The sequence below is a fragment of the Thalassophryne amazonica genome, chromosome 14, assembly GCF_902500255.1.
Source record: "Thalassophryne amazonica chromosome 14, fThaAma1.1, whole genome shotgun sequence".
Classification (NCBI taxonomy): Eukaryota; Metazoa; Chordata; class Actinopteri; order Batrachoidiformes; family Batrachoididae; genus Thalassophryne; species Thalassophryne amazonica.
Window position 1 is genome coordinate 76,424,355 of NC_047116.1, and position 21,344 is coordinate 76,445,698.

Consider the following 21,344-nt stretch of genomic DNA (forward strand, 5'->3'; position numbering starts at 1 on the left):
TCAGCAACACATTCAGGTCTGTATTTTAAGCTTTATGCAAATGAGCAGCTTCTCACAACAGGTGGAGGATCACTTGTCCGCACGCCACAGCAGTGAGAAGCAAGCTGCACAATTCTCATCACAATTCAAATCTACTGCGTAACAAAATACCAAGTTACTATCAACAAGTAGTCAAACAATTAATCACCTCTGATGTGTGCTGACAGCATGTGTCCCTCACCCTTCCTGCTTCACAGGCACGATGTGTCAAACCCAGGCGCGGTCCTCAGCGTCTCACAAACGAACATCACAAGGTCGAGTTCCCGGCAATTCTGCTTGAATCACACATGGCTTAAATGCAGAACGCCATCTAATTATCTGCTTCAGCTGAAAGTCTTTAAGGTTGCATGTGAGCACCATCCACAGGTGCTGCACATGATGTTGATGAGGGTGAAGGACTCTTCAGCCAGCACCTTCTCCACAGGCAAATCAGTTTTCATACCACCTGGAGAGCAAAGAAAAGAAAAGAACACCAAAATGTCCAGCCACACCCCCCCAACACACAACAAGATGGATTTTTTTAAACTGTTGACAAAACCAGTTTGGTCTGGGTGGATTATAAACATGGCAACTGTTCTCATTCTGGGAGAAAGAGCCTCACTGATAATTACATACGCCAAGGATGGAATAAAATCATCAGCGTTTATTTATTTGTCTGTCTGTCTGTTAGCAGAATTACATCAAAACTACTGAATAGATTTTGATGAAATTTTCACCATAGATACATATTAGGCCGTGGAAGACTCATTAAATTTTGGAGGTGATCTGGATCCGAATCCGGACTCTGGATCAAGGTTTCACTTTATATACACTTTGAAAGATTACGTCAAAACTACTTCATAGATTCTCATCAAATTTGCACCACAGATAGATATTAGGGCATGGAAGACTCCAGTGAATTTTGGAGGTGATCCAGATCCAGATCCAGATTCTGGAACAAGATTTCTTTTTATATAGGCTTTGAAGGATTTGCACCACAGATAGATATTAGGGGATGGAAAACTCCATTAAATTTTGGAGGTGATCCGGTGTAACAGTATATCTTCCACCCCTGGGAACAATACCCTAGGATAGCTTCCCACTTTACCCTGGAAATCTCCACCACCCCACCCCTGACAGGCAGCATTCCTATAGAGCAGCACTGATTAAAGCTTACCCAAACCTTGATAAGGCTCAATCAGGATAGAGCAACCTTTAAACTCTATATTTCATGGAAGTTTTATGGTCCCAGAGGAAGCACAGTTTGATTGGCGGTGAACAATATTGGTATTCTTTCTGTATGTATCATTACCTATCTACAATAGTAATATTTCCTATTCTGAAGTATCTTTAAATACCCCTTCCAAATATACTCTACAAATATATGGACCTGATTGACAACCTGAAATATGACAGAATATCTGTCCATGATGGGGTGGGTGGGAAGATACTGTGACCTATGTAACAGTATATTTCCTATTCTGAAGTATCTTTAAATCTCCCTTCAGACTTGCTTCGCAGGGGTGAGAGGGAAGATATCCAGTAGGGCTGTTCATGTTACAAAGTGAAAAAATAAAACTTGTGAGAGACTTTGGGACATGTTGTTTTTTATCCACTTAGAGTTTTATACGTGCAGACCAAATCTGAACTCAATCAGATAAGATTTAGAGGTCCCCCAGAGTGACACATTTTCCTCTCCTTCCACTGTCAAGGCAAAATCACCCTAACGGAAAAAGACTCTGATGCCATTATTTTTCTTTTACAGGTACATGTGATGGCTTCTAATCGCAAAAAGTGGTGGTTGATTGGTCACCCAGAGGAGAACATTACTGGAATTACTGGGTTACTACATTGCTTGTTTTGGGAAAATTGTTGCTTTGTGGGGGACCCCTAAACAATGTCCAATTACAATAACATTTGGCACAGATCTTTAATTTTATTAGTGGAACAAGAACAGTATGTGGCCCAAAACATTTTGCAACATTTGACATTTTGAACAGGTCTAATATCCAAGTCAGGAAATCTTACCCCTACCCAATCATAAGTGGGGAGATCAAATAATACATGAGCATAGAAGAAATTATACATGTGAATTGGGAGAATTTACACACAAACAAGGGGTCAGACACTTCAGAATGGAGAATGAAATGTGTGATAGTACTGCAGCAGGGGTGGGGGAGAAGATATCCAGGGGGAAGATATACTGTTACAACGGATACAGATTCTGGATCAAGATTTCCCTTTATGTAGGCTTTGAAGGATTACTTAAAAACTGCTTCATGGATTCTCACCACAGATAGATATTAGGGGATGGATGATTCCACTGAATTTTGGAGGTGATCTGGATCTGGATTGGCGGAAGTCAGAAATCTCTGTTTGCTCTTGTTTTATATTCAATTTTTTTTATTTATATGGCGCTAAACCATAATAATGCTGCCTGAAAGTGCTTCACAGGAGTAAGGTCTAACCTTCCAACCCCCCTGAGAAATCACACAGGTGACAGTGGTAAGGAAAAACTCCCTCTGGAAGACCAGACTTCAAGAACACCAGACTCAGAGTGGTGACCCACTGCTTAGGCCATTATTTTAACAGATATGAGGTTTTTACAAATTTTACAAGAATTTCTTTGCAAACAGAAGAAACAGAAAACAGATACAAAAACAAAACAAAACAGAAAAGCAACAAAAACAGAGTCAATAACTGAAATTAAACAATCTTGGGTCTTTAGTCTCTGTGCCTCCAGGTCTTGAATAGGTAGGGCTTCCTGGTGTCAGTCCGACACCCTGGGGTGCAGGGCTAGCATCCGTTAAAGGTCTCATCAGTGCCTCGGACAGGGAGAAAAAGAGGAGAACCGGTCTGCCTGAAATAACTGCACCCAATGCATTAATTCTCCAGCAGTAAATCAACAGGGAAGCAAAGAGATTACTAAGGTGATTGCCTGCAGCTACCTCTGTGCTTCACTAACAGACCCAGAATTTAGATGTACTGAGGCTGAGACCTGTGCCGTTGCTGATAATAAGAATTAAAAGAGGAGGAAACATAAATACTATATAATACTAACATAAACTATATATTACACTGTTATGCTAGTCATATGAGAGGCAGAATAGATGCGTCTTTTGTCTGGACTTGAATGTCTACGGAATCTGACTGTTTTATCTCTGCAGTGAGATCATTCCACAGCACAGGAGCATGATAAGAGAAGGCTCTGGGGTATGGGGTTAATTTTGTCTCGTTAATAGCTAACAATGCGCATAGGGTGATCTACAAATATTCCTTGATTTGCACACGTGTTTTGCGATCCACAAACACAAATTTCTGATTTGTAACTTGTGTGTTGGTTTCCACAAACAGATGTGTATTTGTAAATATATATATATTTTTCCATTTGTAGAAAAAAAAGGCATTGTTCAGCATTAGCATTTCTGGATCAGCGATCACACACATTTGCTTTGCTCAGTTACAGAATTTTAAGACGTTCTTACCATAAATCCACACAGATCCACAAACAAATAGCTCGCATAGAACAACACTGTCATCCAGTAGATGGCAGTGTTGTTCTGTGCATTGATGTGGCTATGGTGTGCACTCTACTTAAGTCGACTTTCGCTTTTGCGGTGAAACCATGGCCAAAGAAAAAAAAACTGCATTTTCACCATAAAAATCAATAATACGAGCTTTGCGCCAAGCTTGCTCTTATGGTAGATGAAGGCACAAACCGGAAATCAATCAATCAATTTTTTTTTTATATAGCGCCAAATCACAACAAACAGTTGCCCCAAGGCGCCTTATATTGTAAGGCAAGGCCATACAATAATTATGTAAAACCCCAACGGTCAAAACGACCCCCTGTGAGCAAGCACTTGGCTACAGTGGGAAGGAAAAACTCCCTTTTAACAGGAAGAAACCTCCAGCAGAACCAGGCTCAGGGAGGGGCAGTCTTCTGCTGGGACTGGTTGGGGCTGAGGGAGAGAACCAGGAAAAAGACATGCTGTGGAGGGGAGCAGAGATCGATCACTAATGATTAAATGCAGAGTGGTGCATACAGAGCAAAAGAGAAAGAAACAGTGCATCATGGGAACCCCCCAGCAGTCTACGTCTATAGCAGCATAACTAAGGGATGGTTCAGGGTCACCTGATCCAGCCCTAACTATAAGCTTTAGCAAAAAGGAAAGTTTTAAGCCTAATCTTAAAAGTAGAGAGGGTGTCTGTCTCCCTGATCTGAATTGGGAGCTGGTTCCACAGGAGAGGAGCCTGAAAGCTGAAGGCTCTGCCTCCCATTCTACTCTTACAAACCCTAGGAACTACAAGTAAGCCTGCAGTCTGAGAACGAAGCACTCTATTGGGGTGATATGGTACTACGAGGTCCCTAAGATAAGATGGGACCTGATTATTCAAAACCTTATAAGTAAGAAGAAGAATTTTAAATTCTATTCTAGAATTAACAGGAAGCCAATGAAGAGAGGCCAATATGGGTGAGATATGCTCTCTCCTTCTAGTCCCCGTTAGTACTCTAGCTGCAGCATTTTGAATTAACTGAAGGCTTTTTAGGGAACTTTTAGGACAACCTGATAATAATGAATTACAATAGTCCAGCCTAGAGGAAATAAATGCATGAATTAGTTTTTCAGCATCACTCTGAGACAAGACCTTTCTAATTTTAGAGATATTGCGTAAATGCAAAAAAGCAGTCCTACATATTTGTTTAATATGCGCTTTGAATGACATATCCTGATCAAAAATGACTCCAAGATTTCTCACAGTATTACTAGAGGTCAGGGTAATGCCATCCAGAGTGGCACAAAACAATCTGGAAATGGCACAAAAAAAAAAAAAAAAAACCCATAAAAAATTAAAAAATCACAATGCAAAAAAATAAAATAAAATCACAATTCGGAAATAGCACAAAAAATCTGCCCATAGGGGAAAAAGCCACAAACCAGACAACATTGTTGTAAAAAGCCGTACAAAGCCACAAACCAATGGTAGACAAAGCCACAAACCGGAAATGGCACAAAAAACTCTGCCCATGGGAGACGAAGCCACAAACCGGACAGCACTGTTGTCAAAAACCACAAACCGATGGTAGGTTCTGCAACAATTATTCACTTTTAAATTATTGTTTGACAATATATACACAGATAGTGAAGAGCTTTGCTCATTAATGTCAGTGACACTGAACATATAGTAAGTCTCTTCGGCTGCTCCCTTGTTTGCACTTGGGGTCGCCACAGCAAATCCAAGGTGGATCTGACACTGAACATATAATGTGTAAAATAATGTGTTCCAATACTTTTGGAGGGCACTGTATCCTAACCTTATGTAAGTCCCTTTGGCTGCTCCCTTGTTTTGTACTCGGGGTCGCCACAGCAAATCCAAGGTGGATCTGCATGTTGAATTGGCACAAGTTTTACGCCGGAGCCCTTCCTGACACAACTCCACATTACATGGAGAAATGTGGTAGGGGTGGAATTCGATATCCTAACCTTATGATGAGTGCAAAATGAGTGTGATATTATAACTGTTTTGTTTAAGAATGTTTAATTTTCACTGTTGCTGCACTTAGTGTGAATTTAAAGTCTGAAGGACCTAAATGACATGGTGAGATGCTGAAGAGCTTTGCTTGTCATGTCCATGACATATACATATTAACACAGCAAACAATAGTGCTATTACCCCATCTTAGCTCTGCATATATTCATTTTATGCAAATTCAATACAGTAATACAAATTTGTGATGTAATTTTCTGAAGTCTATGTTGATTTTTGTGAAGCATTTAATTCAGTTGACCGAGCTGCTGTCTGGGACATACTGAAACTTTGGGCTCCCCAAGAAGTTACTGGACATCATTACTGGCCTATACCCAAGTGTTGTGATGTTTGTGGCAGAGTCTGATTTCCCTGCAATGAAATTGCAATTTTGCTTTACCAAGAGGAAGAGCCATACTTTTATTCACTGGCTTTTAAGTCAATGTGAGACTAGCTCTGTTTTGCATTTATTGCTGTTTTTATTGTTGCTGGGTTGCTTTGTTGTTTTTATGACCTTCATGTACAGCACTTTGTTTCAGTTTTAGCTGTTTGAAAGTGCTCTATAAATAAAGTTGAGTTGAGTTGAGTTGAGCCAGCATTTCAATGACTTCCTAGAATCGGCCCTCAGAAGTGTATCGGAATACTTCAAAACTGTTGAATTTTTCGTCATTCACTTATCTAGGCAATAACATTGTGCTCTGAGTCCTCGGCTGTTGGGAAAGAGAGATGCCTGGGAAGAGATTATGAACTCATGAGGTCCCTTGACTGAGGTCTTTGGTGACTGATATCTTTGCAGATGAATAAAAGTCCAAGTCTTTAGGATATGGTACCTCTTGTCTTACTGTATGGAAGTGAGACTTGGAGGGTAACTAGCAAACAAAGACAACAGCTGGACATTTTGATACTAGGTCTTTGATACTTGGGACATGGAGATGAGGTGTAACACTCGTGTTATGAAGGAATGTCAGCAACAACACTGTGTGGCACACTTCTCTGTCCATGATCCAGCATGCAACTGCTTCAGTGTTGAAGACTCTCGTACTTGGAAAAGGCCAAGGTTCAACCAATATTTCACATGGCTGCAGCACACAGATGGATGTGGAATGACTGTCTGTGTGGATGGTTGTCTTCCAGGACCCAAGGAAGTGTCATACTGTGGAGAATTTGGTGGCGTTTGGCACCCACACATGGTCTCAGACATGACATGATCCACAAAATAGTGTGGATAGTTTTTGTCTTTGACCTTGATTATGTTATTCACCATCTTGTTTTGTCCTCTTCCATTATGTTGTGCCCATCCATTATGTTGTGCACAAGCCTTGAAGCCAACTGGTACAGTCATTATTCTGTGGCATTAAGTGGATGGGAATCAGCAACTTCTCTAAATGCGTCTACGGTCCATATCAGATTACTTCTTCAGCCAAGGCTGGTACCCCATTTACAACTGGATGAACTTTGGCACAGCAGATGAAGTGAGCACACAGATCACAGAGCAACATGAATTGAAATATGAGTGTTATTCTTACCTTAGCTGCTGAATTAATTCTTCTCCCTCTTTAATTACATTGAGCGTGGCCTCCAGGGTGGTCGTCTGCTGCTGCTGAAACTGCTGGATCAGAGTTTGGACTGAATCCACAGAATCGCAGCACACATCATCTAACAACTGCTTCTGCAGTTCCTCCATCCATGACCACAGCTACACACACACAGTCAGATAGAGACCAGTCAGGTGAGCAGGTGTGTGAACTACTAAAAAGCACAGACACGGGGCCTGATTCATCAAAGGTTTCTGCATGTTAAAACATGTGCGAACACCACAGTATTTGCAAAAAACAAAAAAAAAAAACAAACAAAAAAAAAACACTTTCAATCACAGTGCAGACTGAAGACTGTGTTTTTTAAATGTGCAATAAAGCATTCTGTCCATTTTAGCGCCTTTTCCTTCATGAAAATGCAATTTGGGGTTTGTCCACCCGAGTGAACAAAGTTGTGGGAGGGAATATGGAAATAGGTGAAATTTGCACAAGCAACACAATTTATTAAGGTCAAAAGGAAATGTAACGGGTCCTGATAGTATCTGTATTTTGCGCGTTACCGTTAACTTATTGCACTTGGAAGACTACTGCTCCAGTAGCATAAAGGCCACTTATACACAGGAGGGAAAAAAAAAATCAGTCCTTTAAAACATTGGCATATTCCTCCAAGAATTAACAATTTACTTTGTACATTTTTTTAAGAATAAATGTTTCCATGCGTAACAGGTGGACCATAATTCTGTCCTATTCTACACTGAGCTCCAAGTACATTTTAGTATGGAAACTGCCCATTCCTGACATTGATGTAAAACAAACAAAACGATCTTTTATTTCAGACATTTCATTATTTGCTCCATCCACAATATTTAAGCAAATTGGTGAATAATTATGTTGTGTTCTGCCGGTGTACCAGCAGAAGGTAGCATAATTATTCACCACTTTGCTTAAATACAGTGGATGGAACAATAATGAAATGTCTGAAATAGAAGATTTTTGTTTTGTTTTTTATTGCACGTGAAGACCCTCGGTTATGTGGCAGAGTTTGTGCATAGCAAAGCACAAGACACATAACTACAAGTAACTGACTGACTTTCATTATTCTCTTATGGTAATTAACACAAAATCCTTGTTTACATACTGCTGCCTAAATCACATTACTACCTGCTATCAAGTTTTCGCAAATCACCTACAAAACTGTGTCCACCTTAAAGAGCAAATGATGGGACTGCCCACACGAATCAATACTTCTTATCTGGGTCTTAGTAAATCAGGTTCACAGTACCTACAACACATATTACTATTATATACAGGACAATGGTGTTAACTGTGACAGGCTACCCTATTCAGGACTGTCACAACTAGTTTGTGATGATTCTTTGTGTCCTACCTCTTTGGTGTGAGTGTGGAAAGAGACAGACATGTCCAGCAACAATTTCCTGTTTTCAACACGACGCACAAAGTCTTGAATCCGGACCTCCAGGTGTCTGGCTGCCTTGTAGATTTCCTCGGGGTCGCACTCTCCAGTCTGAGCTAACTGCTCAGCTGCCTCCAGCAGCTTGTCTGCATTAGTATATGTGTTCTAAAACAAGACTCGTTAAAATTAGGAAGAAGAACAAAACCTATAACGTCATAATCTTGAAATACAGGGACGCAATTAAGTATTTGATCCACTGTCGATTGTGCAAGTTTTCCCACCTACAAAGAATGTAGAGGTCTGTAATTCTTATCATAGCTACACTTCAACTGTGAGAGACACAATCTATGATTTTATCTTTATTGAGCCCAACAGGTTTCATACAATGTAGGATTTTTTTTTTTTTAAGAAAACATACTTTGTCATAGATCTGCAGATCCCTGATACATAGAAAAAGCAAAGAAAGGGAAAAGAAAACTTAATCATAGAGAAAAGAAGCATCCGAATTTTCCATCTGTAACCATTGTTATATATCAACATCAGATTTCTTCCCAGGCCCAATTTTTTATATTTTATGTATTAACAGTATGAACTGTTTGAACATAAGGGGGAGTTCCACTTTAATTCTCTGAAAGAATAGCAATCAAAAAAAAAAGGACATGCATATAAATAGACAATTATAACAAAACCACAACAACAAAAAAGACTCAAATAAAATCTGTCTTACACCTATATGATCAACATACTCAATCCATTTAGACCATATCCTAGAAAATATGTCAGTCTGGATTTTGAGGGAGTAGGATAACCTTTCCATTGTATATATATATATATATATATATATATATATCATGGACCGCATCTAACCACTCTCCTATTGTAGGATGGTCATGTTTTAACCACCTTCTTGAGATAGCTTTTTTGCTTGACACCAAAAGTACAAGTACGAGGGCTGTCCATAAAGTATAGGTCCTTTTTATTTTTTTCAAAAACTATATGGATTTCATTCATATGTTTTTACGTCAGACATGCATGAACCCTCGTGCGCATGCGTGAGTTTTTCCACCCCTGTCGGTGACGTCATTCGCCTGTGAGCACTCCTTGTGGGAGGAGTCGTCCAGCCCCTCGTCGGAATTCCTTTGTCTGAGAAGTTGCTGAGAGACTGGCACTTTGTTTGATCAAAATTTTTTCTAAACCTGTGAGACACATCGAAGTGGACATGGTTCGAAAAATTAAGCTGGTTTTCAGTGAAAATTTTAACGGCTGATGAGAGATTTTGAGGTGACACTGTCGCTTTAAGGACTTCCCACGGTGCGAGACGTCGCGCTGCGCTCTCAGGCGGCGTCATCAGCCTGTTTCAAGCTGAAAACCTCCACATTTCAGGCTCTATTGATCCAGGACGTCGTGAGAGAACAGAGAAGTTTCAGAAGAAGTCGGTTTCAGCATTTTATCCGGATATTCCACTGTTAAAGGAGATTTTTTTAATGAAAGACGTGCGGACGGGTCCGCGCGTCGGGACGCAGCCGGCGCGGAGCGGCGGCACAGGAAAAACACCTCCGTGTTGATAACCATTTGTAAAATCCAGGCAGCTTTTGATGGCTTTCAGTGGAGTGAGTATATGAGAAATTGTTTAACAGCTGGACATGTTCCAACTTGTCCTTAAGGCTTCCAACGGAGGTGTTTTTCCTGTGGCGGAGCCCCAGACCGAGGAAGATTGACAGTCATCTTGTGTTTCTTCCATTTTCTAATAATTACACCAACAGTTGTTGCTTTCTCACCAAGCTGCTTTCCTGTTGTCCATCCCAGCCTTGTGCAGGTCCACAATTTTGTCCCTGGTGTCCTTAGACAGCTCTTTGGTCTTGGCCATGGTGGACAGGTTGGAGTGTGACTGATTGTGTGGACAGGTGTCTTTTATACAGGTATCGACTTCAAACAAGTGCAATTAATACAGGCAAAGAGTGCAGAATAAGAGGGCTTCTTAAAGAAAAACTAACAGGTCTGTGAGAGACAGAATTCGTGGAGGTTGGCAGGTGATCAAACACTAAATTCAGGCAATAAAATGCAAATTAATTATTTAAAAATCATACAATGTGATTTTCGTATTTATTTTTTACATTCTGTCTATCTCAGTTGAAGTGTAACTACAGTAAAAATTACAGACCTCTCCATTCTTAGTTGGTGGGAAAACTTTTAAAATCAACAGTGGATCAAATACTTATTTGCCTCACTGTATTTATTAAAATATGGTGTGGTTAAAACAAACTTATCTACTAAGACAACAAATCGCTTTATGTTATCAAACTGGAAAAATATACCAATCAGGACATCTTTCCAAAAAGCATTTTGAATTATCAACACAGAATGTTAGTTGTTAAATTAGCTATACTTAGGTTCACTTAACATGGGAGTGAAATCTACAATGTGAGAGCATTGAGAACCACAGGTTCCTTCCTATAATACATTAAGTAGCTATATATTACATTTTCTATCAACTGAGTAACCCTGATTTTAGCAATATGTCAACATATCCACATTTACATTTTGTTCCATCAATATTTTTTTTTGGGGGGTAGCTGTGCTCTTTGAGTGACCAGCAGCCACCTTACACAGCTGAATACTAAATTAGCCTGTGTTTTACTTAAGGAAGCCAAAAATTACCATTCTTGGGCAGAAACATAAATGCACAGATAGAGACCGCCTCACCTGAGCTACACCTTCAAAGTCATCATGTCTTTTCTGCAGGGCTCGTGCTCTGTGAAGAGATTTTCCGACACCAGTGTGCTTGCTGAGGAAGGCCTCACCATGGTTTTCGATCCAGTCCATCACCTGGACAACAGAGAACGCATTAATCACCTCCCTTACACCTGTCACGGTTTCGGCCAGATCTGGGGGTTTATTCTGTTTTTTCCCCTTTCTGTTGTTCTTTTCAGCTTTGATTTATTAATAATTTTTTTTCATCAGGAGTTATTCTATCATGTTTTTCTTGTCACTTTGTTCTGGTTATAATTCACTAGTTATTTTGTTTTCATCATATGGTTATTTTCTGTTTTGATTTGTCACTTTGTTTTCTTTGTTACTTTATACTTTGGCCTTTCATTCTGTTCTAGTTGTTTTCAGTCATTGTTTATTAAGTTATCACTTGTTCCTCTTGGTTATAATATTTGTTGTACTGTTATGTCAGGATTTGTTCTGGTTATTGTTTGGTCACTGCTTTTTCTTATGTTTTGTCTTACTGCCTTGTTTTCTTAAGTCAGTTTGTGTTTAATGTCTTTTTAGTATTTTGCTCCATGTCTCCCGTTCTAGTCCGTGTTGCCAGTTCATGTTTAGTTTAGTTCTCATGTTCATGCCTGCTTCCAGTTGTATTATGTTCTGTCCATAGTTCCCTGGTTTTCCTCACACCCCTCTGAATTCTGTTTCACTCCACGCCCTGCACCTGCTCTATGTTTTCATCCCTCTTGCATCTCCATCTGTGTTGTCATGTCACTCCACTAGTTCTGTGCCCTGCTCTCACACTTTGTCCCTGCTTTGTGTTTTCATTTAGTCACATTCTTGACACCTGTTCACACATCTTTGTCTTTTCTTCTCTCCACCTTGTGTTCTCTTCCCTCACTGTCTTGCACAACATAGTATCTTTGTTCATTAGCCACGCCCCCTTTCTGGATCCTTCCTCTCACATGCACCTTGTTAACACCACCTGTTCCTAATTAGTCCACATGCATATAAACCCTCACAGTCTCACAGTCCCTCGCCAGATTGTTGTCTCTTCCAGCACACTTTCCAGCCTTCCTGTTCTCTGTCCTGATTAGTCTTGCCGTGTACCAGTTCTTTGCTCTGAGTTTGACTATATGCCAGTGTTTGCCCGTGCCTCAGACCCCTGCCTGGAGATGACTGCGTTTTTGCCTCACCCTGTTTGTGCCTCTGCTCCATTTTCTGACAACCTGTGTACCGAACCTCTGCCTGAATTAAAAACGACGACTTTTTATACCTCAAAGCCTGGTTTGGGAGGTTGTATTGTGGGTCCACCTGCTCCTGGTGTGAGCAGGTGTCATGACAACACCTGCTGATGAGTCAGAGTTCGAAACATAAATGTAACCACTTACTGCAATTTGAGACCATCATGTTTGCCTTTGAACACAACACATTTCTTTACGGGTCTGCAAGCCAGATTGCAAGCAACTCCAACAAAATATTCTGATCTTGATCTCTCGAGCCAGATGTAATCTTGGACACTGGGCAGACAGCAGATAGCAGCCGGCAAGGCTTCAGCTGAATCTTGAGGGGCGCTACAACAAGACTGGCCAGAGTACAGAAACTGGGCACTACTATCAACTGTGCAGTTCTGCATCAGTCTCCAGCATCTTCCCATGACAAAAGGCACTATTAAAATACCATGTCCAATGGTGCTGATCCGGACAAGGAAACCAGGATCAAGCAACCTGCAGCCCCCACCTTTAGACAAAGTCAATGAGCACCGAGTCATTTTCACCATGGCTGCTTGACCCATGAGGATCAACGGAGGACCGATGCATTGGTGACATGCAGTCATGTTAATGCCAGTGTTCGCATTGAAACCCCCTTTGACCAGAGTAAAGTTTCCCTTGCTAAGATATCTCTCATTGCAGTTGAGGCATAAACTGAGACAACAGACAAGACACCTAAAGAATTGCTAAGTCACAACTGCCATCATTATTCATTATGAATTAATCATTTATTTTAACTGTTGACATTTATCAATTAATCATTGTTTCTGATTAACCCTGTTTCCTATTTCTTCATTTTTCAATGATTATTAAGTCTTGATACGCAGTCTTGCAGAAATTTTGCCTACACCAGGTATCAGTCTTAGAAAACAATTTCATCAGTATTTCAGTCAGCATCACATCAGAACACAATGGACTGTAATCCTACATCAAACTCCCTCCAAATGGACTATCTTGTAGCAAACACTCACTATAGTCTGTTACCTCACTCAAAAGGTTTAGCTCTGTGGTATACTTACAGAATAAGTTGTTATATTATACACATGCAGTTAAATTCAGTGAACTTAAACCGGTGATTGCACACAGGAACTTTAAAATCAACAGCAGAACCATGTGAATGGACCGAGTCAGAGGAGACATTTCAGAGCGAACAATTTCTTCATCTCCCTATTAATATGCGAGACCACATTACAATGTTTTACCTGAAACTGACTTTAGGAATGATAAATTTCTTCCTGTTAATTATGCACTGCAGTTTATTGCTTTTTATTGGCAGTCTGCCCCTCTAATTTACAGTTTGGACTAATCTCACATTTTAACTCTCCTTTTAATGTATCTCAGAACTTCCTTCCTCTGCTTTGTGTCTGTACGTGTTTGTCCATATGTACCTGCTGGACATCTTGTTGGAACACACACAACTGCAGTCTCTGGTGCAGTCGGACCTTTCGATGCTGCCAAATGTTCTCCAAACGTCGCTGATGGTGGAGAACCTCATGAACCACATCTAAGATACAGTGAACCTGCAACCAAATAAAAAGTAAATGGTTAAAACTTGTGATGGCCTTACAAAGACATTTAACTTTGTACTGTACTCTGATCTATGCTGTTTTGAATTAAGTGCATTTTTAAACTGACTTGCCCTGCTACAGTGGCACTGACCGCTTTGGAGTAATTAGCAGTGGCTGTCAGAGACTCGGAGTTTCCAGGACTGAGAGGCCTCTGGAGGACGTCCAATAAGGCTTTGCCATCCTGACTCACCTGGAAATACAAACAGGTAAGGTAGGACATAAAGGTGGATAACATAAAAGTGCAGGTCTACAAACACTAGATAAGACAGACAGACGTGCAATCCTGTCCTGTCTACACAGGACATACAGGTGAAGGAAGGGAAGCTACTTTCATTTCATCACCGTCCCCTCCAAAAGTACAGGTGAGCCCTGTTAACTCGCGCACACGTAAGTCACAATTCTGCTTTACACACAGTCAAGTTGTGGACCCCGAAAATTTTGACTACCAATAAAAGTTCATTTTGATTTGACCGTTTTTGGGAGGGATTGTCAGTGAAGATGACTCTGGACGATGATTTTTTTCTTCTTCCTCCAGCTGCTGCAGGTCAGCGATGAGGGCACACGATTATGTGTGGAGGATTCCTGATGATTTTAAGTTTTTGGATGCAACTCTTTAGATTCTTACTGCAGATTCAGATTGTGCCCGAATTTGTGGCGGAAGCGTGTATAAATTCCAGCCCAATCTGAACCAGCAGTAAAGAGTTGCATCCAAAAACTTTGAATAGTCAGGAATCTTCCCCACTGACGAAGACCTCGTCGTTAAAAAAAAGATTCTGAACCCACTCTAGATGAAGAAATCATCACCGTCCAGGAAGGAATCAAGCTTCAAATGTCACGCCCGGCGGGTGCCAGGCACCCGAAGTGTTTGGACCCAAAATGCAAACTCTCGGACTACTGGATGTAGAAGTACTCATGGTCTTTAATTCAGGCTCTGGTTCAGTACACAGGTGATCAGTCAGCGAGGCAGAAGCACAAACAGGGTCAGGCAAAAATGCAGTCATGGGCAAGCAGGGTTCAAAGGCACGAGCAGACACAGACATCATGGGTGAGGCAAAAGGCGCAGTCAAAAAACACAAAGCAGGATCTGGATACACGGCAAAAACAGGACTAGACAAAGCGCTGGTGAGTGTACTAAGACAAACAACGAGCAAGGGTGTGGTGGCTGGGTGGAGATTAAATAAGACAGGAGTTAACTAGGTGCACGTGAGGAACAATCAAGAAAGGGGCGTGGCTAGTGAACGAAGATACTTCATAGTGCAAGACAGTGAAGGAGGACAACACAAGGTGGAGTGAAGAAAAGACAAAGATATGTGAACAGGTGCACAGAGCATGAGTGAAAGAAGACAAAGCAGACAGAGTTAAAGTGAGAAAAACATGACAGATGCAGGACGTGAAGTGAACATAAATAACTGGGTGTGAGACAAGGACATGAAAGCAGGTGCAGGATGTGAAGTGGGAACAAGAGGCAAAAAACAAAACTGAGCTACAACTGAATCATATTTCCGTTAACAGGAATCAGACATGAACAAGAGACTAGACTAAACATGAACTGGTGAGAGACTTAATCAGGACAGAAAAGCAGACCGGAGATAAACTAGATAAAACTGCTCAGAGAATAATAAGAAATTAAACACCATGACAGAACTAATACTGGAACAGGCAGACATAAACTCTAAGTAGAAAAGAAACAAAACCAGACAAAGTGCAAACAGAAATGAGAACAGCATAAATGAGCAAATGATAACTAAATGATCAACTATGAAAACACAGATTAATAGAAAGGAATTGAGACATGATCAGAATATAAATGTAACAAGGAAAGTGACAAAACAAAATTAAAATGTAGAATAAACACATGATGAAAGTAACAAAAACAGAACTGAGAATAACCATATGATGAAAATAATATGACTAGTGAATGGTAACAAGAACAAAGTGACAAGAAAAACATGACAGAATAAATCATGATGAAAATAAATAGTAATAAATCAAAGCTGCAGCAGACGGGAAACCATGAAAAGAGGAAAATCAAGGGCTTAGCGCCCTGACCGGGCCCAGTCCCTGACATCAAATAGTCAAAACCATTATAATATGGCAAGGTAAGCTGATTTTAAGTTTTTTCGTCAACTTCATTAACTCATGGTCCAATTCCTGTGGACCCCAACTCGCACAAGTTAATGGGGCTCCCCTGTATTGGAACAGCAAGGACATTTCAACTGCCATTCACTGAAGACATTTGGATTTGAGATCAAAAGATGACTTTAAGAAGACCATTCAGATAATCGGCATTTATTTAAATGGCATTTGCACCCCAATGTGTGACATAACATTGAGCATAAATATTCTGCATCAGACTGCTGATTTTTTGGAGCAAACTAAATTATAGGAACATGACTGTGTCACAGCCCAGAGTAGAAAAATCCTTGAAAGTCGCTGCTGTCTCTGAGCTTCAGGACAGGGTAAGCACTGTGGACATGATTTTTGCTGACAAGCTACAAGAAAATTGCAAAGAACAAAATATTCCCCTCTATACCGTCTTAACTGACATGACAAAACCCTTTGATGCCATCAGCAGACAGACTCTTTCGTCAGTCCTTGGGTGGATCGGATGTCCGCAGAAATCTGTAAATACGAGGTCTGTTAGAAAAGTATCCGACCTTATTTTTTTTATTTTTTTATTTATTTTTGCAAAAACCTGATGGATTTGAATCAAGTGTGCTTGCATGAGTCAACCTTGAACCTTTGTGCGCATGTGTGAATTTTGTCATGCCTGTCGACTGCTTCAGTTGCTGGTAAGCAGCATTTGTGTGAGGTCGTGTGAAGTGCTCTCGGCTGTTTTTTCATTGCAAGGAAAATGACGGAACGACTGGAGCAGCGCTACTGCATCAAATTTTGCCAGAAACTGGGCGACAGCCAGGTGGAAACCATTCGGAAGATTCAGACGGCTTTCGGATGTCAAAAAAAAAAAAAAGAAGCTGAACGTGTACAATGCAACTGTCCGCTCCTCTCTCCTCTGTGAAGGTACACCAAGGACATTGTTGTAGAGGCATCAAGGACACTATGCTACAGGCACGTCAAAAAGCTAGAAAATGTCAAATTGTGAGCTCTTTGCTCCACATATGAAATCTGGTGGTAGGATTGTATCCCCAGCCTTGAAGTTCTGGACAGTATTGACTCCACCAGTGTTGAATCTATGCTCATCAAGGCCCAAATCACATGGACGGAAAGTGTTATCCCCATGGACACAAACCCAATGTTCAGAGACCTACTGTATGGAGGAACTGTGTTTAGCAAAAGACACCAAGGGCACATCAAGAAATGTTGGGAAAATCCATCAAAATTGACATCCGGTGGTGCAAGATCAAACCAAGAGAGCTTGAGGCATATGCCAGAGGGTTAATGTGCTTGTGAGCCATAGTCAACCAAACCTCTGCTAACTCTGCAGAGGCCAAAGCATCAAAAGCTTACAACTGCAAAAGAATAATGACACAGTGTTACACAAAGTCTTTAACGATGTCCGATGGACTGTGGCCACGGATGAGTTTGTGTCTGAGCGCCACTGTATGTGTCCCTATGTGGAAGATTAAATCACTCTCTGTCAGAATACTTCCTGGAGCAAAGGTAACATGTTTCATTCCCTGCTGTAAAATGTCATCCTTTGAAATTCAGTATGAATCAAACATGAAACTGATGCTTCACACAGTCAGGAACGCCAAGCTTTCGAAAGGAAAATATGCAACAATACCATATGTAGCATAAGAAAGAAAGAAAAAAACCTGATCTTGTCATGATATGTTCATTTTATTATTATATAATAAACAATGTTTGTGCAATGTTTGGTGCCTTTACCATAAAATGTACAATCATAGTGATATTTTAAACATATCTGCCCCACTATGTCTGTGGCCTTGGACAAAAAAAAAAATCTATCTGCATTGAACCTGTTCATTCAGATATAAATGAGTACTGTCCTTCGCTGAGGACGTACCCTGCAATGAACTGGCATCTCGAGAGACATAATGTGAATCATCTGTAACTTTATTAACAAGAGCTGTCTGATGGATAACACAGTGATAATTGACAACCGCTGGACTCTCTGGATCTTTGTGGAACAGAGTAATAAATCTTAAGTGCATCATCATAGCTGATGCCCCATCAGTTGTGGTAACTAATGGTAATGGTAAATGGACTGCATTTATATTGCGTAAAAATGATCAGGGTGATTCAACTTAAAAAGTTCGATTGCTGCCTTAAAAACAAAAGTAAACTTCACTTCAAGAAAAGCTTTTATTCAACTCAGGAAGGTAAGTAATTTTTAGTGTATAATTATGCTGGGACTCTTTTCCTCTCCTTCAGTGAAGTGAAAAAAAAAAAGCATCTTTTGTTGTGTTCTGCATAAATACCATCAGCTATGTCCTTCATGTCCACTGATTTGTCAGGGTGGAGCAAAAAGGCACTTGTACTGTGATAAACTACTAAGTTGTTGCTGAGAAATGTCCTCTGAACATAACTCGTCCTTCTTGTCATAGTCGTTGGCCCAAGTGGTCCATTTGCATTATGGATCTCATCCTTGATTTAATGGTCTCTGAAATAAGTGCCAGCAGTTACTGACGTTAGGTTCTTAAAGACTTCTCCATCAGTAAATGTTTTTTGTTTTAGCCAAAAAAAAAAGGACTCATTAAAAAACCACTTCGGCTGCAGCTTTAATTTGGTTCAATGTCTTGATAAAACGTTGCTGCCTGAGACTTCTGTACCGACTTCAAGTTACATAATGTTCTGACTAACACTTTTAGGATGGGTAATTCTCCAGGAATATTGGATAATTTGAGATGTGGTTTCACTCCCAGTTGACCTTCCTTGTCAGAAGTACATCGGCAAGCAAAACTATGTGAACCCTTGAGCTGTTGCACATTTTAATTCTAAAATGACAAAAAGAAAAAAGAATGTGCAAGCTTTTTTCATGTTGACATTATGGGGTGTTGCGAGTACAAGTTAGAGGGGGAAAAAAATTACTCCATTTTGGAATTAGAGCACCACGCTCATAGAGAGCAAACCTCCGCCAACACAAGCTCAATTCTACAAAAAAAAAAAAAAAGGGAAAAAAAAAATCAAGGTCAAAGTCCTGTTAGAAGTGACTTTTCATAAGCTATATTTAATGTGATTTTGTGGTGGTGTTTTTTTTTTTTTTTTTTTTTTTCATCTTTTTTGGTTTCTGAATTCTTTTTCAAATATTTTTCAGAGAACACTGGTTATCTCTGTTATGCATAATATGTCATTACTTTTTGGCACTTGATTTCCGACTGATACTGGAAGATAGGCATAAAATTGGAACCTCCATCCAATTTTGGTGGTGTAGGTAAATCCATAACAGAAAAAAAAATTGACTGAGGCACTTTTCATTGAGATATAATGGAAAATGTACATCAAATGGGCTTTTCAATATTAAATTCAAATCTCCACAAAATCCACAATCCAGATCAGATCTAGATATAACTTTGTCAGGTCATAGTGAATGCCAGTCTGCACCTTACTCCAAATATGAGAGTGATTGAGGTATGTTTTGTTAAGATACAATGTAAAATATACATTAAATGGGGGTTTTCAATGTTAAATTTAAATCTCCACAAAATGTGTAATCTGGATCAAATTTTGCCAATTAGTAAAGGATACAATCCTACATAAGGCTCTCAAATATCAAAGACATTTGATCTTTTTGACAGAGTTAGGAATTTTTGAAAATGTATTCAATGTTTGTCAGGGTTTGAATATTTATCTGGTTTTCTGTTTTATTTTCTTTGGTTTGTTTTGTTACTTTTCTGGGTTTTTTTTTCTGTGAATTCTTTCTCTTGCTGGTTTTTCTGCTTGGGTCCATCTTTCACTATCTCTCTTGTCTCTCTCTCTTGGTGATGGGTGTTTCTCTCTCTCTGGCCACGCCCTTGTTCTGGTGCTTTCCATGCACACCTGTTCCTGATTTGCTGATTATCACGTGGGGTTATACAACCCCTGGCAATAATTATGGAATCACCGACCTCGGAGGATGTTCATTCAGTTGTTTAATTTTGTAGAAAAAAAGCAGATCACAGACATGACACAAAACTAAAGTCATTTCAAATGGCAACTTTCTGGCTTTAAGAAACACTATAAGAAATCAGGAAAAATAATTGTGGCAGTCAGTAACGGTTACTTTTTTAGACCAAGCAGAGGGAAAAAAATATGGACTCACTCAATTCTGAGGAATAAATTATGGAATCACCATGTAAATTTTCATCCCCAAAACTAACACCTGCATCAAATCAGATCTGCTCATTAGTCTGCATCTAAAAAGGAGTGATCACACCTTAGAGAGCTGTTGCACCAAGTGGACTGACATGAATCATGGCTCCAACATGAGAGATGTCAATTGAAACAAAGGAGAGGATTATCAAACTCTTAAAAGAGGGTAAATCATCACGCAGTGTTGCAAAAGATGTTGGTTGTTCACAGTCAGCTGTGTCTAAACTCTGGACCAAATACAAACAACATGGGAAGGTTGTTAAAGGCAAACATACTGGTAGACCAAGAAAGACATCAAAGCATCAAGACAGAAAACTTAAAGAAATATGTCTCAAAAATTGAAAATGCACAACAAAACAAATGAGGGCCGAATGGGAGGAAACTGGAGTCAACGTCTGTGACCGAACTGTAAGAAACCGCCTAAAGGAAATGGGATTTACATACAGAAAAGCTAAACGAAAGCCATCATTAACACCTAAACAGAAAAAACACAAGGTTACAATGGCTAAGGAAAAGCAATCGTGGACTGTGGATGACTGGATGAAAGTCATACTGAGTGATGAATCTCGAATCTGCATTGGGCAAGGTGATGATGCTGGAACTTTCGTTTGGTGCCGTTCCAATGAGATTTATAAAGATGACTGCCTGAAGAGAACATGTAAATTTCCACAGTCATTGATGATATGGGGCTGCATGTCAGGTAAAGGCACTGGGGAGATGGCTGTCATTACATCATCAATAAATGCACAAGTTTACGTTGATATTTTGGACACTTTTCTTATCCCATCAATTGAAAGGATGTTTGGGGATGATGAAATCATTTTTCAAGATGATAATGCATCTTGCCATAGAGCAAAAACTCTGAAAACATTCCTTGCAAAAAGACACATAGGGTCAATGTCATGGCCTGCAAATAGTCTGGATCTTAATCCAATTGAAAATTGTTGTGTGTTGGGGGGTGTGGCTGGACATTTTGGTGTTCTTTTCTTTTCTTTGCTCTCCAGGTGGCATGAAAACTGATTTGTCT

The 21,344-nt window shown here is 40.0% G+C and overlaps 1 protein-coding gene across 2 annotated transcripts in view; it reads right to left on the minus strand.

Moving 5' to 3' along the window:
- Positions 1–21,344, minus strand: part of kalrna (kalirin RhoGEF kinase a) — a 609,141-nt gene that overhangs the window by 393,039 nt on the left and 194,758 nt on the right. For both annotated transcript variants that reach the window (XM_034186645.1, XM_034186644.1), the window contains exons 12-16: positions 14,136–14,234; positions 13,865–13,996; positions 11,200–11,322; positions 8,470–8,661; positions 7,074–7,243 (exon numbers count right to left, since the gene is read on the minus strand). In XM_034186645.1, the coding sequence (XP_034042536.1) occupies positions 7,074–7,243; positions 8,470–8,661; positions 11,200–11,322; positions 13,865–13,996; positions 14,136–14,234 (716 nt within the window). The remainder of the gene's footprint in view (positions 1–7,073; positions 7,244–8,469; positions 8,662–11,199; positions 11,323–13,864; positions 13,997–14,135; positions 14,235–21,344) is intronic.